The 17,252-nt window shown below is 39.6% G+C and overlaps 1 protein-coding gene across 1 annotated transcript in view; it reads right to left on the bottom strand.

Moving 5' to 3' along the window:
- Window positions 1-442: 442 nt before the first annotated feature.
- The window catches only part of gabrzb (gamma-aminobutyric acid type A receptor subunit zeta, b), a 78,319-nt gene continuing 61,509 nt past the window's right edge, over window positions 443-17,252 (bottom strand). The window contains exons 6-10 of the mRNA XM_086258390.1: window positions 15,577-15,659; window positions 7,840-7,977; window positions 7,555-7,707; window positions 5,957-6,147; window positions 443-5,745 (exon numbers count right to left, since the gene is read on the bottom strand). Of these exons, the coding sequence (XP_086114516.1) occupies window positions 5,380-5,745; window positions 5,957-6,147; window positions 7,555-7,707; window positions 7,840-7,977; window positions 15,577-15,659 (931 nt within the window). The 3' untranslated portion in view covers window positions 443-5,379. The remainder of the gene's footprint in view (window positions 5,746-5,956; window positions 6,148-7,554; window positions 7,708-7,839; window positions 7,978-15,576; window positions 15,660-17,252) is intronic.

Genomic DNA, 17,252 nt, shown 5'->3' with positions numbered 1-17,252 from the left:
GCGCCACAATTTCTGTTCAGCGCCAGACTTGCTTGTAACCTATATCACCAATTATGTTATGAAAATGACGTATTAACTACTAAAAAACACTGACCTTCGTGTAAATGCTTGGAGCAGACTAACCTGTGAGCTGGAGTGTTCTGGGACGTTATATTTTATCTTTGAATGGCTGCAATCCAGACCATCCCTCACGTCTTTGTTACTTCGGAAACATGGCTCGAACAATTTCTCTTCAACGACGTAATCCGATAACAACCGATCTCTTTACCCGTCGGCTTCCCGTGGCTGTCATGCGACCGGCTATTGCAGTTAATAATACAACAGCTTCTTGACATTTTTGTGTTTCTTTTTATCGCTGTATAACTGATTTTAATTGAAAGCCTGCGTGCGCTAGTACCGCTTGCCACGAGTTCCCAGAATCCTTTGCGGTTCTACCCGTGAATGACGTCACATTTTCAATCTCTATATAATATGCATGTTAAATTTTATATTTGGGGTAAAATATCAAGTCTTTTCAAGTAAACCGGTTCAAGTCCAATTCAAGTCCCAAGTCATTGGTGTAAAAGTCCAAGTCAAGTCACAAGTCTTAGAACATTTTTTCAAGTCAAGTCTAAAGTCATAAAATTAATGACTCGAGTCTGACTCGAGTCCAAGTCATGTGACTCGAGTCCACACCTCTGCTAAACATGCATAGTGTTACTATTTATTTACAATAAGGAAACTGAAGTCTATATTAACATGGTACTATAGTGTATAAATAGATTGTACATGAAGATGTCCCAAGAACTGTGAGGCTGTTATAATAGCCAGTGTCTCCTGGAAGATTGACAGGTCCCACAAAAGGACAGAAAGGGGGGGGGGGGGGGGGGGGGGGGGCAGTCCAACTGTTGCTCCAAACATGTCCAAACGATCTTGTTTGCACCTTCACCGTCAACAATGCTGTCCATTTAGAGCAAACAGGCATTTACATTGTAGTTGCAACTGTGGAGCCATACCTTAGGACAACCTTACGACTCTGTGCGTCCACACTGACAAGATGCTTCAGTGGTTGCTTTTGTGGTTCTTTGGCTCCATATTGGCATTCATTTCTTGTACTTTTCACTGAGAAGATTACTATCAGAACTATGACTGTGGTGCCATATTATATAAAACCCGGCAGTCTATGTTTTATCACGTTAACCTTTCCCCCAGATCAGTGCGTCCAGAGAACACAGTCACAGATCATTCATTTCTTTCAAAGTTTTGAAAAAAAGTGAAAAAGAAAACAGAAGTTTGAGCAGATTCTTACTTTAAACTCAGATGAGAGCCCAAATCAAATGAAAATATACATCTTGTTCATGAAACAGTCTTTTCTTACTCTTTAGTGATGATTCCTCTCTATCATGTTGAACCAAAACAAATCAAGCAACGGAAAAACCCCAACAAAAAACAAAAGATACGATTGACAATCATGCAGGAAGAGCATAAACAAAAAAATATCCTACTTTTGTATTATAATCAGACAAAGATCAATCAAAATGTTTGGTAGTTGATGGTATATTCAAAAATGGTTAAAAGGAGAAGTAGAAGCTAAAATGAAGCACATTCAAATATGAACAATTTAGCTCGTCACTGCACACTGAGAAGTAGTTCTTAGAAATGGAACCTCTGAGACTTGTATCATGGTGAAACTTGTACCAGTTTTCATATTAAATGAGTGAGATTATGTCATAGCAATACTGAGTACTGAGCAATAAATAAACATGCACCTCTGATATTCAACTGAATCCTGTTTTCTATCTGAAATATGAACTTCATGCTATTTCAGAGTTCTTCAATGAATAACAAACATGACATAACTTGAAAAATCTCTTGGGAACTAAAGGGAAACGAAGAGGAATGGTTGAATTAAATTGAAGTCTTTGGTTCTTTGGTTCACAACGCTGACAGAGAATGTGCTGTATCATCTCAACTGAAACAGTTGAGAGTTAACAGTTTACAAAACTGAAGAGTTCCACAGTTGAGTACAGTCGTTTACATGCACTCATAATGTTCATGAGGGTCATTTTGTGTTTTTAAGGTTTTCTTTAAACTTGTCTTTTCCAAGGTGGGATGATTGTACAACATCTTTAATGATTGTAAAGAAAAAAAAAAACAAGAATTGGGTGTTTGAATTTCTTTAGATATTTGCAAATCTGCACAGCCTCAAACCTATACATAAAGGCTCAAATATAAAGCATGCATTCAAATATTCAAAGTGCCGCTCAAGGTTCTCCGATGTCTTTTAACTTGACATGGCCAAGGCCTATTAACTTCTCGTTCGTGATCATCATTGACAAAAAGTTTTTTTTTTTGACAGCCCTCATTCAATTGACCAGTACTCATGAAAATGGGGAAGTCCAAGAAACTCAGAGAAGATCTGAGAAAGAGAATTGTAGATTCACACAAGTTGGTCAAGAAGGTCTCTTGGCACCATTTCTATAAACTGCAGATTCCAAGATTGTCAGGTCAATCAACTTTATATCAGTGGAGGTTCAAATGTTTCACTAATTTGCCAAGGTCAGAAAGAAGGCCCAAAGTTTCACCTTTAAATGAGAGTAAATTAGTTAGGATGTTTAGGAACAACTAATAAACCACTAAGAAAGAAGCTTGCAATGAACTGGAAACGCTGGGACACCAGCGTTACTATCGACAGTAAAGTGAGTTTGATATCACCATGGACTAAGAGGGTGCTATCTGAAAAAAAAAAAAATGCCTCTGCCTCAAAAGCTCACATCCAATTTTCCAGCTGCCCACATACAAATGCTTTCTAGAGAAAGGTTTTATGGTCTAGTGAGACAAAAAATGAGCTATTTAGCCACAATAAAAAAATGTGAGACTTTTAAAGCTAAGAACACTATACTACTAGCCAAGCACGGTGGTGCTAGCATCATGCTCTTGGGCTGTTGTGCTGCCAAGGGTCTTAATACATTCCATAAAGTGGATAGAACAAAAAAGAAAGGAGGAGATGATTATAACTTGGATACAACTGGATGTACAACAGAAATACAATGATCCCAAGCACACATCAAAACAGGTTTTGGATGGGACAAAGCAGGCTAACACTGAACATCTGGAATGAGCTTCCCAAAAACTCTGATCTCAGCCCCACTGAAAATTTGTGGTTTACGCTACTGCACAAAAGTCTTGCTTTTTAAAGTTATTAAAGATGTATCATATACACAATCATTCCACCCTGGAAAAAGAGCAGTTCAAACAAATGATTAAAACCCCAAACTTACCTTGACATCCATGCCAACGTTGAGTGTATATAAACTTCTGACCCAACAGTACCTCAAACATTTCTATGTATTTTCCATTTAGATAACTTTCAGATGACAACATCCTATTTAAATATTTTATCCATTTCATATTTAAATCCATCTTAAAAATTTTAACACTTTAACTGTCCGATCCATTGAAAAACCACAGTGAAAACACTACCAGCCAACCCATAGAGAGAGAAATACTGCATATATTTATCACTGTAACATAGTACCTGTCTGTATTGGTATATGTCTGCTGTCCTTTATATTTACACCTGTGTTTTCCATTATGCCTGCCAGTTAGTATGGAAACCCAAAAGCTCCAATATAAATAAATAATAATACAAATAAACTGAAGTATACAGATGATCTAATGAGATTATTTCAGACACTATTAAAATTAAGCTACTATAATTTATAAGAAATGTTTTGTTCTACAACGTGATTTACAGGATGCCATTTTCAATGACGCTTTATTTCATGTTAAGTTTTTCATTAGATATTAATACTTTTTCTTACTAAAACTGCTGTGGAAGAAGACAACATATTATTCATGTGAAAAATTAAATAATAATTTTCAGTATGAACTTTTTTCAGCCTCTTACAGAGAAATTTTGACCCACTCTTCTGTACAATATTGATTTAGTTCCGTTACAGCTCTCTTAAGGTGCCACTACTGCATTTCAGTCAAGTTTGAATGTTGTGCAGTCAAAACACCTTGGTTCTTTTCTTTTCCAGCCATTCTGCTGGAGACTTGCTGGTGATCTTGTGATCATTGTCCTGTTCAATGACCCAATTCCAGCCAAGCTTTAGCTTCCAGGTGGCCTTGAATTTATCTCTAGAACACTTTTGTGTAAAGACTCCTGTGAACGTTTCTTTTTTTTCTTTTTTTCACATGACTATAGAAATTATGTTCCTACAACAGTCTTGCTAGCTGGCAGTTATATGTTTAAAAGCCTATTTTATTTTTGAACTCACAAGATTAGTCAGCGCTCTAAAATCTAGCAATTTGATGAAAAAGAAAATAACAATCTGGACTGAGAAGACTGAGAAGCTAATCTAGCTGGTTGGCTGGCTAGCATACTCTAGGCTGGGATTTAACAAAAGTAAAGAGTATTTCTACATCTAAAGGCCGAGCACATATATATAGAAAATCTCACTCTATTTATTAACATGAATTTTCATTTGTAATTTGATATTTATTTATTTAACATGGATCCCTTTGGACTTCCATATCTTGGAGTGTGCAGGTGTGCTTCCCTTTATGAAATAGCAGAACAGATTCATACCGTGACAAGTGCCATTAAACTGTTCACGATAGCCAGATTTCCAGAATACAACTGAAGGTATCCAAGGCCACTACATTTATAGAAATGAAAAAAGGGTCATATGCAGGCTGGGAGAAACAGTACTGCAGTGAATTAAAAATAACTCACACAAGGACACAGAAGAATGAGAGCTTTCAACAATGAGTAGAAAGCTCGTCCTTTGGAGGTTTATATTTCTCAACACATGCTCCATTGTAGTGATTTTTCCACCTCCCTTGCCTGTCGTTTTCAGCCCTCTTCTGCCATCTGTTACTTTTGCTATTTCACTCTAAATGTTGTGCCTGCAGGCAGGAACAGGAGTTGTAAAATATCAATGATCAATCCATCATAAAAGAGACTCAAAGTGGAATGTGAATTTGTTCACACTCAATAGCACAGGTGAATTCTGTCATAAAGCCTTCAATTACAGCTCCATCCTAAAATAAATATTAAAGCGTGACAGAATTTATAAAATATCACCATGTCATAGTCAGGTAGGCCAATTTTTATCAAAACCAATTCCATCAAATTTTAAGCAATGTCATAGTTTGAGTACTTATTAATATTTAAAATGGAGCTGCAATTATGAGCATTCCCTTTTTCCACCAGAACAATCCCATATGACAATGCGACCTCGCTCATGAGTCCAAATGTAGAAGTTTTACACATTCAACCCAAAACACACCTGAATTACACTTACTGTACGTATGTACAGTAAGGTACACTTATTGTCTACTAACACTCTCCATCTTAAACTCTCCTGGACATATGCAGCACTTAAACAAATGCTAAAAGTACAGATAATATGTCCAGTAGAGTAGGTTAACAATGACAAAAGACAGTGGAAAGGTGACTCTGGAGTAGTTGTCTATATGGTGGGGGTTCTCCACATGACAACAGTGTATGGCGCGCAGAATCTTGCGGAGGGTGGCCAGAACAGTGAGGCACCAGTTGGTGTGCTCTGGAGGTGCCGCCTCAGGCTTGGGCTCACTGCCCGAGGGGCTAGAGGGCCTGACAGCGAGTTCTGTTGAGGCGGGAACTGAAGGAGAAGTTGCAGCGGGCTCCTTGCGCCTCTTGGCCCTGTTGGAGTGAGTGGAGATGGTGGTGACGATGCCGTTCATTTCATCATCAAAGTCGTACATTCGGTGGCCATACTGCAAGATAGAGAAGAAAGATTAGGTTTGAATTAAAACAAAAACACAATGCGTTTACATCCGAGAAATCCAACTTACCCCAAAATGCTCATGGTGACATGATGATGACGATGATAATGACAGCGACCACCATGATGAACACAATGACTGTGACAACAGTAATGACCACAACAATCAACAGTTAATGTAAGTACATCCAGGAGTATCTCACCATGAGCATGTGTGCATCAGCGTGAGTGAGGGTGCAGAAGTGGGCCACAGCGTACTCAATAAGTGCTCCGAAGATAAAGCTGAAGCAGATCCCCAAATACACATCGATGGCCTTGATGAAGCAGTTGGCATTGGGTAGTGATGTCCGGGCTCCCATCATCAGAGTTGTCATGGTCAGTACTGTGGTCACTCCTGGCACAGAACACAGACAGTGGTCAAGTAGGATTCTTTGATGAACCACTAAAGACCTAAAAAGAAAACCACGGTTTTTTTTTTGGTTTTTTTTAACTTAGCCTCAGGCCAAGGTCAGCTTTGAACGGGAGTTATTGGTTGTAAATGCAGAAATGCCAATAAAAAGCTAAATGTTGATAACCCAATGCATTTCAACAAAAAAATAAAAATACAAAAATAATCCAGCTTTTGCTCTTCATAGCACCAGTTTTACCAATGGAAACTCAGGTGATGGTTTTCGTGTTTCCTGGCAATATGCTGACATACTTTGTAAAGAAAATGAAACGAGGCGGGATATTTGAATGGACAACACAATCCATAAGTATTATCCAAGTCGAACCCTGCACTGAGTTGCACCTTGTAATCTCACTGCTGACCTTAGTGTGCAATGAATGTAACAGCAAATGATTGTCACGACTGGGCGGCCAATACAGGGAAGAGGACTCAGACACCACATGGAGGCTCGGAGGTACAAACTCAGGGGGCTAAGAAACTGAATGAACTCACTCTATGGCAGGCAAAAACTTCAGTGTTACTAGATACAATACTAGAATATTTGGACACTATGAACAAAAGCAGAACTACGAAGCACTAACTAGGCTAGAACTATCTCAGCAATAGTCACAAGACATGAAAACATAAAACAAGAGTCACATTACGAGTGCGGCAGCAGAGTCCAAAAGGAAAAAGTCTCTTTAGCCAGATGGGGGAGCAGCCAGGGAACCCGACACCAGGTTCCAGAGCAGGCACCCTAAGGTGGAGGATTACGGAGCTACGCTCACAGAGTCATTTTACAGGTGGAGGCAAGGCTTGGGGGGGGGAGTAAGGTCCGGGTGAGACTAAACCAGTCCAGGTTCACTTACTGTGAAAATTTACATGCTTAGATGTTTCCACTAGATACAACTTCAAGAAATGATCATCTAAAATCACAAACTGAAAATCAACACTACCTACCAGTAAGTCCCTGATCTCAGCTTCACTGAGTAAAAGCTGAAAATTCCAAAAGTCAAAACTATCACAAAGGAGAAATCCCTTTGTGAATCCTCTGGTGAGGTCCATCAGTTGGCAACCATTACAAAACAATACTCAACACAGTGTTAAAAATAAGCATTTTAATTTGTCCGGTTACATCTGAGCCCATCAGAAATTGCAGATGGTGCATTTAACTTCTTAACTAAAGATGAAAGTCTACACTTTGATTGCATCTCAGTCACTTTAGGTTTACTATGATGACTGACAGAGAGCAGGACACAGCAGCAATAATAACGCTTAAGTTGCAGTGCAAAAATATATGACATTTGCTCAAAAAGAAATGTTCTAAATCTGATTCTGATGATTGAATGAACAGAAAAATGGATTATCCCATACCTATGCAAATACGTGCTGGAACAGAAGACAAGGAAATCCAAAATGAAACCCATGAGAGGACCACCAGCAGGCTAGAGGGGACATAGGTCTCCAGGATGAAGTACAGAATGCTCCTCTTCAGCTCAAAGTGGAAGACAAGCCTGGGATAATTGCCTGTAAGAAGAAAGACAATAAATACACTAAAATTTAGTACATTTACATGTATTGATGTAATGCACAATAGTCTTTAGTAACAAAACACTGCTTTTTAAAGAATTAAACAATGGTTTTGGTTATCATTGTTACCAGTTTCATAGATGGCCTCTGAGACAGATGTGTAGTGGCCTTCTACTGTATACTGAGCCAGCTGGAGACTGTCTAAACCACTGACAGACTCATTTCCTCTGGTCCAGTAGAACATAACATCATTTATGTTGTAACCCCCTAAAGAGAAGAAAAGATGACAATGAAGAAAGCTGCTCTAATTACTATACAGGATAAAATAATTAATTTGATCAGTGAAATTTATCTGTAACTTTAATGATTGTGTGCATGGAAGCAGTGGGAGAGTCTGCAAGCAAAAAGCATATAACAAGAACAGCTACACAATTTATTATGATATTATCATAATAAATTAGGCAGAATTGAAATTTAATTTTTTAAATATCAGTGTTGTAAAAAACACACACAAACAATTTTTTTCTCTGGAACAGTTAGCGGTTTAATGATTTGTGCAATAACTGGTTGATGAGCTCTGATGCCACTTATGCTGAAATGAGTGTGAGTGTGTGTGTGTGTGTGTGTGTGTGTGTGTGTGTGTGTGTGTGTGTGTGTGTGTGTGTGTGTGTGGAGGGGAGGGTCCTGCTGAAGAGCTTAACTCTTGCCTCTTACCATAACAGACTAATCATGCATATTGCACTGGGCCCTAGAGAGCCTAGATAACCCAAATAAAGCTTGGAAAAAGAAGACATGCAAAATTAATATGATCAAAGATGCCACGGTTAAGTGTGGTTGCGCCTTTGACAGAGCAATGTAACAATGTGTAATCGTATCAGTTAGTAATAACTAGTGTTTCTCGTGTAAAAAAGAAAAAAATAAGGATAAAGTGTGATTAATAAGGCTTAACTTCTTAGGTGTATTTTTCTCATTTATCTGCAGAGGGAGCAAGAGAATAACAAAAGCGTGAAGACACGCTGTTGGCAGAAGCTGGTGTGCACCTCAGTAATCTGCCTTGCATGAAACGCTCATTAATTCTCTCTGTTTAAACCCATATGGAGTCATGTATTATTGACCAGAGCCACAATACTAGAAGCATAGCTTTCCTAATGAAGGGCAGTGGTGACTTTGAACCTGAAAGGTCCAATAAATTCACCTTTTTATATTTCATTGTAATTCTCTTGGTAGAGGAATTCATTATTCTTCTGACCTAAAGCCCTATCGTTACTGTACAAATTAAGAGACACAGATGGTCAGTGGCAAGCTGTGCAATAGCATGGAAAGAGTTACATTCAGTGCCCTGTAGCAAGCAGCCAAGAGTGTTGTATTTTTTTGAAAGCGTCCCCACAAAAATTTGACTTACAGCCATGATTACAAAAGGCCGTCACTTTCTTTTGACTCTTTTTGCTGTCAGAATGCGGAAAATATTTACCGCAATCTTAATTTAAATGCCCCTCACCCTCCCACGACGACGCTCTCTTTAAAGCCTCCTCCTGTGCAGAGGATCCACTTTTGGCACAGCATTAAAAGAAATAAATTCTTGAATATACATCTTCATAAAGAGACACAGAGACCTTGCAAGCGGGAAATAGAGATTGAAGGAGAGGAGGACAGGAGGGGAGAGAGAGAGCGAGAGAGATGGAGAGAAAGCAGCAGAGATAGAGAAGCACGATGAGAGCGAAATGGCAAAGGGGGAGGGGGGGGGCATACAGACACAGAGAGAGACAGAAGGAAACAGATGCAGATATTTAGCCTGGAATTATTAAAGCGGTGAAGGAAGGATCCATCATCCTCTCAGTTACCTAACGTTAACCTCCAGATGCCTTTATGCCTGCTGTCAAGTGGCACTGGAGCTCCAGCTAAATGTTTTATTTGGCACTGAGGTCCTGGTGGGCTTCTGGCAGGGATCTGACTTAGCTTAGCCCAGCTGCCGTCATTTAATAGCATGGAGCAAAAGCAAGCTGGGAAGCAAAGACAGTAGATGAGCAGGTGGAAATAGTGGAGAGGTGTGAGGAAGGCTTTTTCTTCCAACCATTTACTGCACAAGGCAATGAAAATGTGTCATAATTAGGAAAAATGGTCTCCCATTTTCAGCAACGTGTCACGAAAAATGTACACTTTTTAAAAAGCGAGGAATTTTTGCAGTGTTGTGGCAGAGGTTTTCATTCCACAGTTATTAGGGTACATTTAAAGGATTTGTAGGATTAGATGGTTTTGGTTCGAGGGACCCTAACTGACCCTGCAGTATAATGACTGTGGCTTTAAGATTATTCAAAGTCTAACTGAATAGTTTGACATTTTAGGAATAAACTTGAAACTGTGCATTAAAAGCCCCTTTGAATTTATATGAATTTTGCTGTGGCACGCCAGCTATTGTTAGATTCATTCTGTTTGCTTTAATAATTCTCCTGAATGGACATGCGATCGTGGTGAAAAAGAAAGTATACCCCCTGTCAGCTTTTTATGTATCAGGCCATAATAAATACAAATCTGGTCCTTAGCAACCTCAGACGAAGTACAAAGCCCAACATATTACACCGAGTCATGATTTAACAAAAGCTAAGTTCAAGTGCAGAAGCAGGGCATGAAAAATTAAGTACAGCTGTACTGTTTCCACAAGAATTAAGAGGGAAAGTAGCAGCCAGGTGTTCATGATCAAACTGATCTTCAGCAAGTAACACCACATCTATAATAGTAAAAGTTTTGTCAGTTCACTGGTCTGAAGCAGTCAGTTGTGGGTTATGCAATGCCAAGGAGGAACGATATCTGCAGTGATCTTAAAAAGCAATTCATGCTGCCCATCAGTCTGGGAATGGCCACAAGGCCATTTCCAAAAAAATTAAAGTCCATCATTCTACACTGGGAAAATGTATCCACATGTGGAAAACATTCAGGACAGCTTTCAATCTTCCCAGGAGCGGACATATCAGCAAATATAGCCCAGACTAACAAGCCTCAATGGGCATGTTAAATGTTAAAGTTCATGACAGCATAATTAGAAAAAGACCGAACAAGTCTGGCTTGTTAGGAAGGGTTGGCAGCAGAAAGCGTCTTCTCGATAAAAAGAACTTGACAGCGCATGCTTTGCAACATCACATCAACATCACAACCATATCCTTTAGTTTTCTACAAATGTGTCGGTGTGCATTACGATCAAGCGCCTTCACTTTGGTATTGTCTTTCCAAATGCAATATATCAGCACAAACACCTGATACCAGCTGTGGAGCACGGTGGAGGAGAGCTGATGATTTAGGTACCTCTGTCACATCAACCCTCTGTGTGTCCTCCTTCACTGCATCCATGAATCTCTCTGTGGTCTTCCTATTTTAGTCCTGCCTGACAGCTCCATCTTCAACATCCTTTCTCAAATATATCCACTATTCCTCCTTTGCACATTTACAAACTATCTCAGTCTTGCCTCTCTAATTTTGTTCCCAAACCACTCAGCCTGGACTGTCCCTCATATATATTATTTCTTATCTCGTCTATTCTGGTCACTCCCAGTGATATAATTTAACATCTTCAGCACCATCACCTGTTTTTATTTTTATGTTTTATATTTTAAATGTTGTCTGGGAAAAAAATCCCCAGTAACTGGTGATTCTGAATTGATGATATGTGTGAATGATTGTCTGTGCGTTTTAGCTCTGTGATAGACTGTGATAAAGGGCAGGTGTACCCTGCCACTAAGCTGCGGGCGCGCGCAATCGCGCACTGCAGGCACGGTGTCTGCGCACAAAAAATCTAACCTAACCTGAATTGCAATTAAAATAAATACGTTAACAATTCATTCTGCATTGTGAGTCAGTAAGTGACCGGTGACTGGGTGCTCCAGCCAATGATGCGATTCACATTCGTATATACGCCGCTAATCAACATCGTTGACAGGCTATGGCAGCGTCCTTACCGGTGTTTTAGTTAGCAAAGCGGCGTGGCTGATGTGGAGTGAAGCCATGTTAGTGACAACGTGTACAACCATTGGAGATGTGAGCAGGACAGACGGAACAATTGAGGGAAAAAGTGTGGACTTTATACCAGTTTTTAAATTGTGTTCATAGGCCAAGTAAAACCAGAGTTATGATAAAAAATATGCAACGTTTGGTTTTCTTCCTGAATACTGTCGTTGTTTATATTTACTGCGGGAAGAAACGGTAAAAACTGCGTTTTATAAGGAAAACGCTCGAAAGCCTGTGAGCAATGACAACACAAAAACCTCCACCCTTTCCTATTGGTCGAAAAATGTACCATGTCGACCAATCAAAAAATGATATGCCAACATGGCATTTATTGTTTAGGAAGGGGGGGAAGTTTTAGGAGTGACTGCAGTGTTTTGAGATGCAAGAGATGTTTAGCTCAAATCTTGTGTAGTTAGTGTGTAGTGTAGTCAATAGTTTGGTTGTGTGTGTCAGAACAATGAGGCGACTGCTGAATGTTACAGGAGTGATACATCTCCTGTTGTCAGGCCTGCAGGCTGTTGTTCTCCTTTATCTCATAGTGGACAGAAATTATGTTTTGGAGTGGCACAAATAATTTGTGTGGCATCAGATTTGATGCAGAACAGCTGATTGTTCTGTAAATTGTTTGAAATGTTTATTAAAAAACCGCCTTGGCAGCATTTTTAGGTAAACAGCTGCAAAAAACTTTTTTTGAAGAAGTAACTATATAATTAATTGCCCAACATTGGTCATCATATACTGTATTTTGCAGACAGAGAGTTACAGACTCTCTCCCAGACCACAGACTCATACTCATAATACAAGTCAGAGCTTTATTTAAAAAAAAAGAAAAGAAAGAAAGTTGTGTTTTCAAAATTGGAGTTCAAGTTGTTTTTACTTCCAATAGTGTTAACATACCACACAGGTCATGAACAAGATTTATTTATTAATTTTCATTGTAAGTGGGCTAAAGCACTTAATTAAAAGTAGTCTAACATAAATGTAAATGCTTTAATTTGATTATTTTAATAAACCATGTGACTTGGATGGAGTCGATGCTAGCGTGACCACAGTGCACACGTCTGCTGTTGCTCACAGTGGTCCAAGGGACTGCTCAGGGAGTTTGTGTGTTTGCTCAGACACATGAAAAATTAGAGGGAACACTGATTAAGAGCTAACCATAGTTGGGACTGTATCCAGCCCCGCCCTGAGATTCTGAATTGGAAATGCTGTAAAGAAATGGGATGTTTTTACTTTTTCATTATTAAGGGTAGACAAATGCAGAAAATGATTTTTCCATTTAACATTTAGTTCATAGCACAATACAATGTGCAAAAAATGAATTAAATGAGAAACCCTGATAGTATGTGGATCTGTCTACCAAACTGTTGTCATGCCATGTTTTTGTAATTTTTGCTTTCTTTTAGCTCTTTTAAGTACGTTAGGGTCTGTGTGCAAAGATGGCATAGATTTTCTATACAAATCATATCAAGCTGAGCGTTGACAGTGCTGAAAAGGAGGGCACGAATTACAATATCAACAGAGTAATTCATGGTGGAAAAAGAAAACTTTTAGAAAGAAGGATTTTGTAACCTAGCAACAATGAGAGCTTAAGAGAAGTGCTATAAAAATGAGGTGACAGGCATTTCCAGTGCAAAAAGTGCTTTATGTGGACATGGACCCCTATTAAAACAGTGCTCCTCTATGAAATACTGTCTTAGCTGTCCAGGCTTTTCTTACATTACTGATGTCACCATGGAAAATATTTTTCCATTGCTATCTTTTCAAACAAAGAATGCACAGCTGCCCCAGTCTGCCATTTTTGCTCATTACAATGCTTCTGCTAACTTTAGTATGTTTCAACCACAAGTAAAGTATTTGTAATGTTGTTAGCTGTAATAGACTTCATGCACTTACAGCAATGTTACCACTGGCTTGGATTATACTGTATGCCTCTCCTCTCTGGGTTGAACCAGAAAGGTTTTACTTGTCTAAGTCACTATACCAATAAGGAAAGGCATCTGGTGTACAAATCTGCCAATGAGTAGCCAAAAGTAGGTCTTAAACAACAGCTGGGTGAGGGTTATTTTTATTTTCATGTCACCTATTATTACTATTTTTCTTACCATTCTCTTATGGTACATTTGACCAAACCCTAGCCCACAAAGTGCAACTGATGTTGTTGAAATATGGCTGTATATCAACCCAAGCCACAAGCCTTTTCCTAATATAACCAAGCACTTAGGTGCCTAAAGCAAAACATGATTAGACTCCGACGATGCCATCATGCCAGAATGGGATCCCAGCAGTGACAAAATTTAAGGTTGTATCCCTCAGGGTCTAGACATTGGTGATGGTCAAGATGAAGATGAAGGCTTAGATGGACCTGAGGTGCATGAACGAGTCTGAAAGGGAGAATGATGGTAAAGCAGTGAAATTTAAACCACATGGAGTAGAGGCTGACTGGCTCAAAGAAACTGGACTAGTGTAATGATGTCAGTTTTGAGTTTGAGTGTTTTGAGTGGTAGTGATGTAAAGAACAGATTAGCAGCCGAATATCCAAGAAAGCAGCAAAATGAGTGATTACAGATCTTCCGTGTTGAATTTGCACAAAAATTTAGTAATTTATTTTGGTGTATCTTTACGAAAGAGCACCATGAAAAAAGCAGCGGCATTTACGGGAGCACTGTATCTGACATCGTAACAATAAGACTAGTTTGGACAGTTCTAATCCTCTAACCCAGTGGTTCTTAACCTGGGTTCGATCGAACCCTAGGGGTTCGGTGAGTCAGTCTCAGGGGTTCGGCAGAGCCTCCGCCTTGACATGCGCGGCTCATTTTGTGCACCAGTAAAAAACATATCTATGTCTTGAATTTGGAAAAAAAAAATCCATCCATCCATCCATTCGCTACCGCTTATCCTTTTCAGGGTCGCGGGGGGTGCTGGAGCCAATCCCAGCTGTCATAGGGCGAGAGGCGGGGTACACCATGGACAGGTCGCCAGTCTGTCGCAGGGCTAACACACAAGGACAGACAACCATTCATACTCACATTCACACCTAGTGGCAATTTGGATTATCCAATTAACCTATTCCCACAAACTGCATGTCTTTGGACGGTGGGAGGAAGCCGGAGTACCCGGAGGGAACCCACGCAGACACGGGGAGAACATGCAAACTCCACACAGAAAGACCCCAGCCTGATGGTGGATAAAGCATAAAGAAAAAAAAAAATCACATTTTATTTTTCACTAAAGAGGGTTTCAGTGACTGCACATATGAAACTGGTGGGGTTCGGTACCTCCAACAAGGTTAAGAACCACTGCTCTAACCCTTTGGGGGTTTCTTCTTGTTAATAGGGAGTTTCTTCTCCCTACTTTCAACAAGTGCTTGCTCATAAGGGATAATCTCATTGTTATGGTTTTCGCTCTAATATTGCAGAGTTTTTACCGTACAAATAAAAAGCACCTTCAGGCAATCATTGTTGCAGACCATAGCATCCTCCCTACCTCAACCACTGGCTGTTTTTCCTCTCGTTGCATTTTTTTAAAATTTTCATTTTCTTGACTTTCATTGTGCAGTGTTTTTATAGGTGGTTCAGTTGTAACCCGAGGCACTAGCTGTATTTTTCTTTTTTTTCACAGCAGCAGTTATGTCCTTTATGAAACATTTCATCAAGACTGAAGTAAATCCAGTTTATGTATGATGTGTGACATTCGTGCAATTTTACAAACACACACACACACACACACAACCAATGCAGAACATGAAAGTGATCCATTTCATCCTTTGTTTTGATCGGATTTACTTGAAATTATGCCCACCCACCAACAACTCTGCCACAGCTTCAGGTAGCAAAGATCAGATTTTCTTTAAATATAAAGTGGCCTTACAGCTCTCCAGTTGTAGCGTGCAGGTCTGCTTGTCCATGGGATACTTGGTCAGGTCCATGTTGCAAGCCACAGTGGTGGTAATCCTAGACAACAGAAATGTTATTTAAGTCCATGAAAAAGGTTACCAACGGCAAATGATATTTGTTATTCCTGGAGACTTTGAAAGCATGAAAGTGGCATACAGTATCCTTTTCAAATTAGCTTTTCCTTTAATTGCTTAACCTTTGGCTACAATCATCTCAGTGCTTTCTCATGTATTCCCTCCAGGCACAGCACTGAAACATTTACCACAGCTGTCCCTTTCCTCCAGCACCTCATATTTCTCACTTCACTCTGTCATTTTTCACAGCTCCAATTCCCCAAGGTGGTCATTTCTCTCCTGACTATCTTTTCTGGCTTGTTTTACTCTCACTAGTCGTGTTCTCTGACTGTGAAGCACCATCCTCCTCCACATTTTTCTGCCACACTGAAGCGTAGACGGTAAGCACTTCTTTGTATTGAAAGCAAAGGTCCATGAAGACTGGAGAAACTCTTATTTATTCCCAACAATAAGTCAAGAAATTGAATTTCACTGTACTTAAGGATGACACGTGTTTTTTTTTTTTTTTTTTAAAAGAAACACAACTCATGTTCACGTTTAAAATACTGTACTATATACGGATGGACTGTGAAGAGAGACTACCTAACTCAGGTTACTATAACATAACACCCACATACCCCACCAGTGGTCGATTTAGTTGACTGCACATGATTTGGAAAGGCACACACCTGTCCATATAAGGTCCTATGGTTGACAGTGCATTTCAGAGCACAATCCAGCCTGGAGTCTGCAAAAGGTACCTGAAGGACTCTCAGACCATGAGAAACAAAATGCTCTGGTCTGCTGAAACCAATACTGAACTCTTTGGCCTGAATGCCAAACATCATTTCTGGAGGAAACCAGGCAGCGATCATCACCTAGCCAATACCATCCCTACACTTAAGCACGATGGAAGCATCATGCTGCAGAAATGTTTTTCAGCATCAGGAACTGAGAGACTAGTCAGGGTTGAGGGAAAGATGAATGCAGCAATGTACGGAGATATCCTCGATGGCAACTTGCTTTAGAGCACTCCGGACCTCGGACTGGGATGAGGGTTTATCTTCCAACAGGACAATGACCGTAAGCACACAGCCAAGATAACAAAGGAATGGCTTCTGGACCACTCTGTGAATCTTGTCGAATGCCCCAGCCAGAGCCTAGAATTGAACGCCTGTTGAACAACCTCCCCAACTCCCCATCCACTGTTTGCAAGGTTCTGCAAAGAAGAATGAATCTGCCTAAAAGTAAGTGTTCAAAGCTTGTAGTGTCATACTGAAAAAAGACTTGAGGCTATTGTTGTCAGAGGTCAACAGAGTACTGAGCAAAGGCTGTGAATATTTATGTACATGTTTTATTTATTTATTTTAATAAATTTGCATGAGTTTGAAGGAATTTATTTCCACTTTGACATTATGGGGCATTGTGTGTAGAATTGTGAGGTGAAAAATACATTCAATCCATTTTGGAATAAGGCTGTAAAATGACCAAATCTGGAAGGAGTTAAGCACTGAATACTTTCCGCACAAACTGTATATCGAAGAATAATTAAAAAAAACAAAAGAATTGAGTCAATGAAGTCAAATCCAGATCATGG

Source organism: Aulonocara sp. 'chitande type north' Nkhata Bay, linkage group LG13, assembly GCF_057382095.1.
Source record: "Aulonocara sp. 'chitande type north' Nkhata Bay isolate Kocher_YH1m ecotype deep benthic linkage group LG13, A_spYH_male_GT1.1, whole genome shotgun sequence".
In the NCBI taxonomy this organism is placed as follows: domain Eukaryota; kingdom Metazoa; phylum Chordata; class Actinopteri; order Cichliformes; family Cichlidae; genus Aulonocara; species Aulonocara sp. 'chitande type north' Nkhata Bay.
This window is presented reverse-complemented; position numbering and strand designations above follow the sequence as displayed.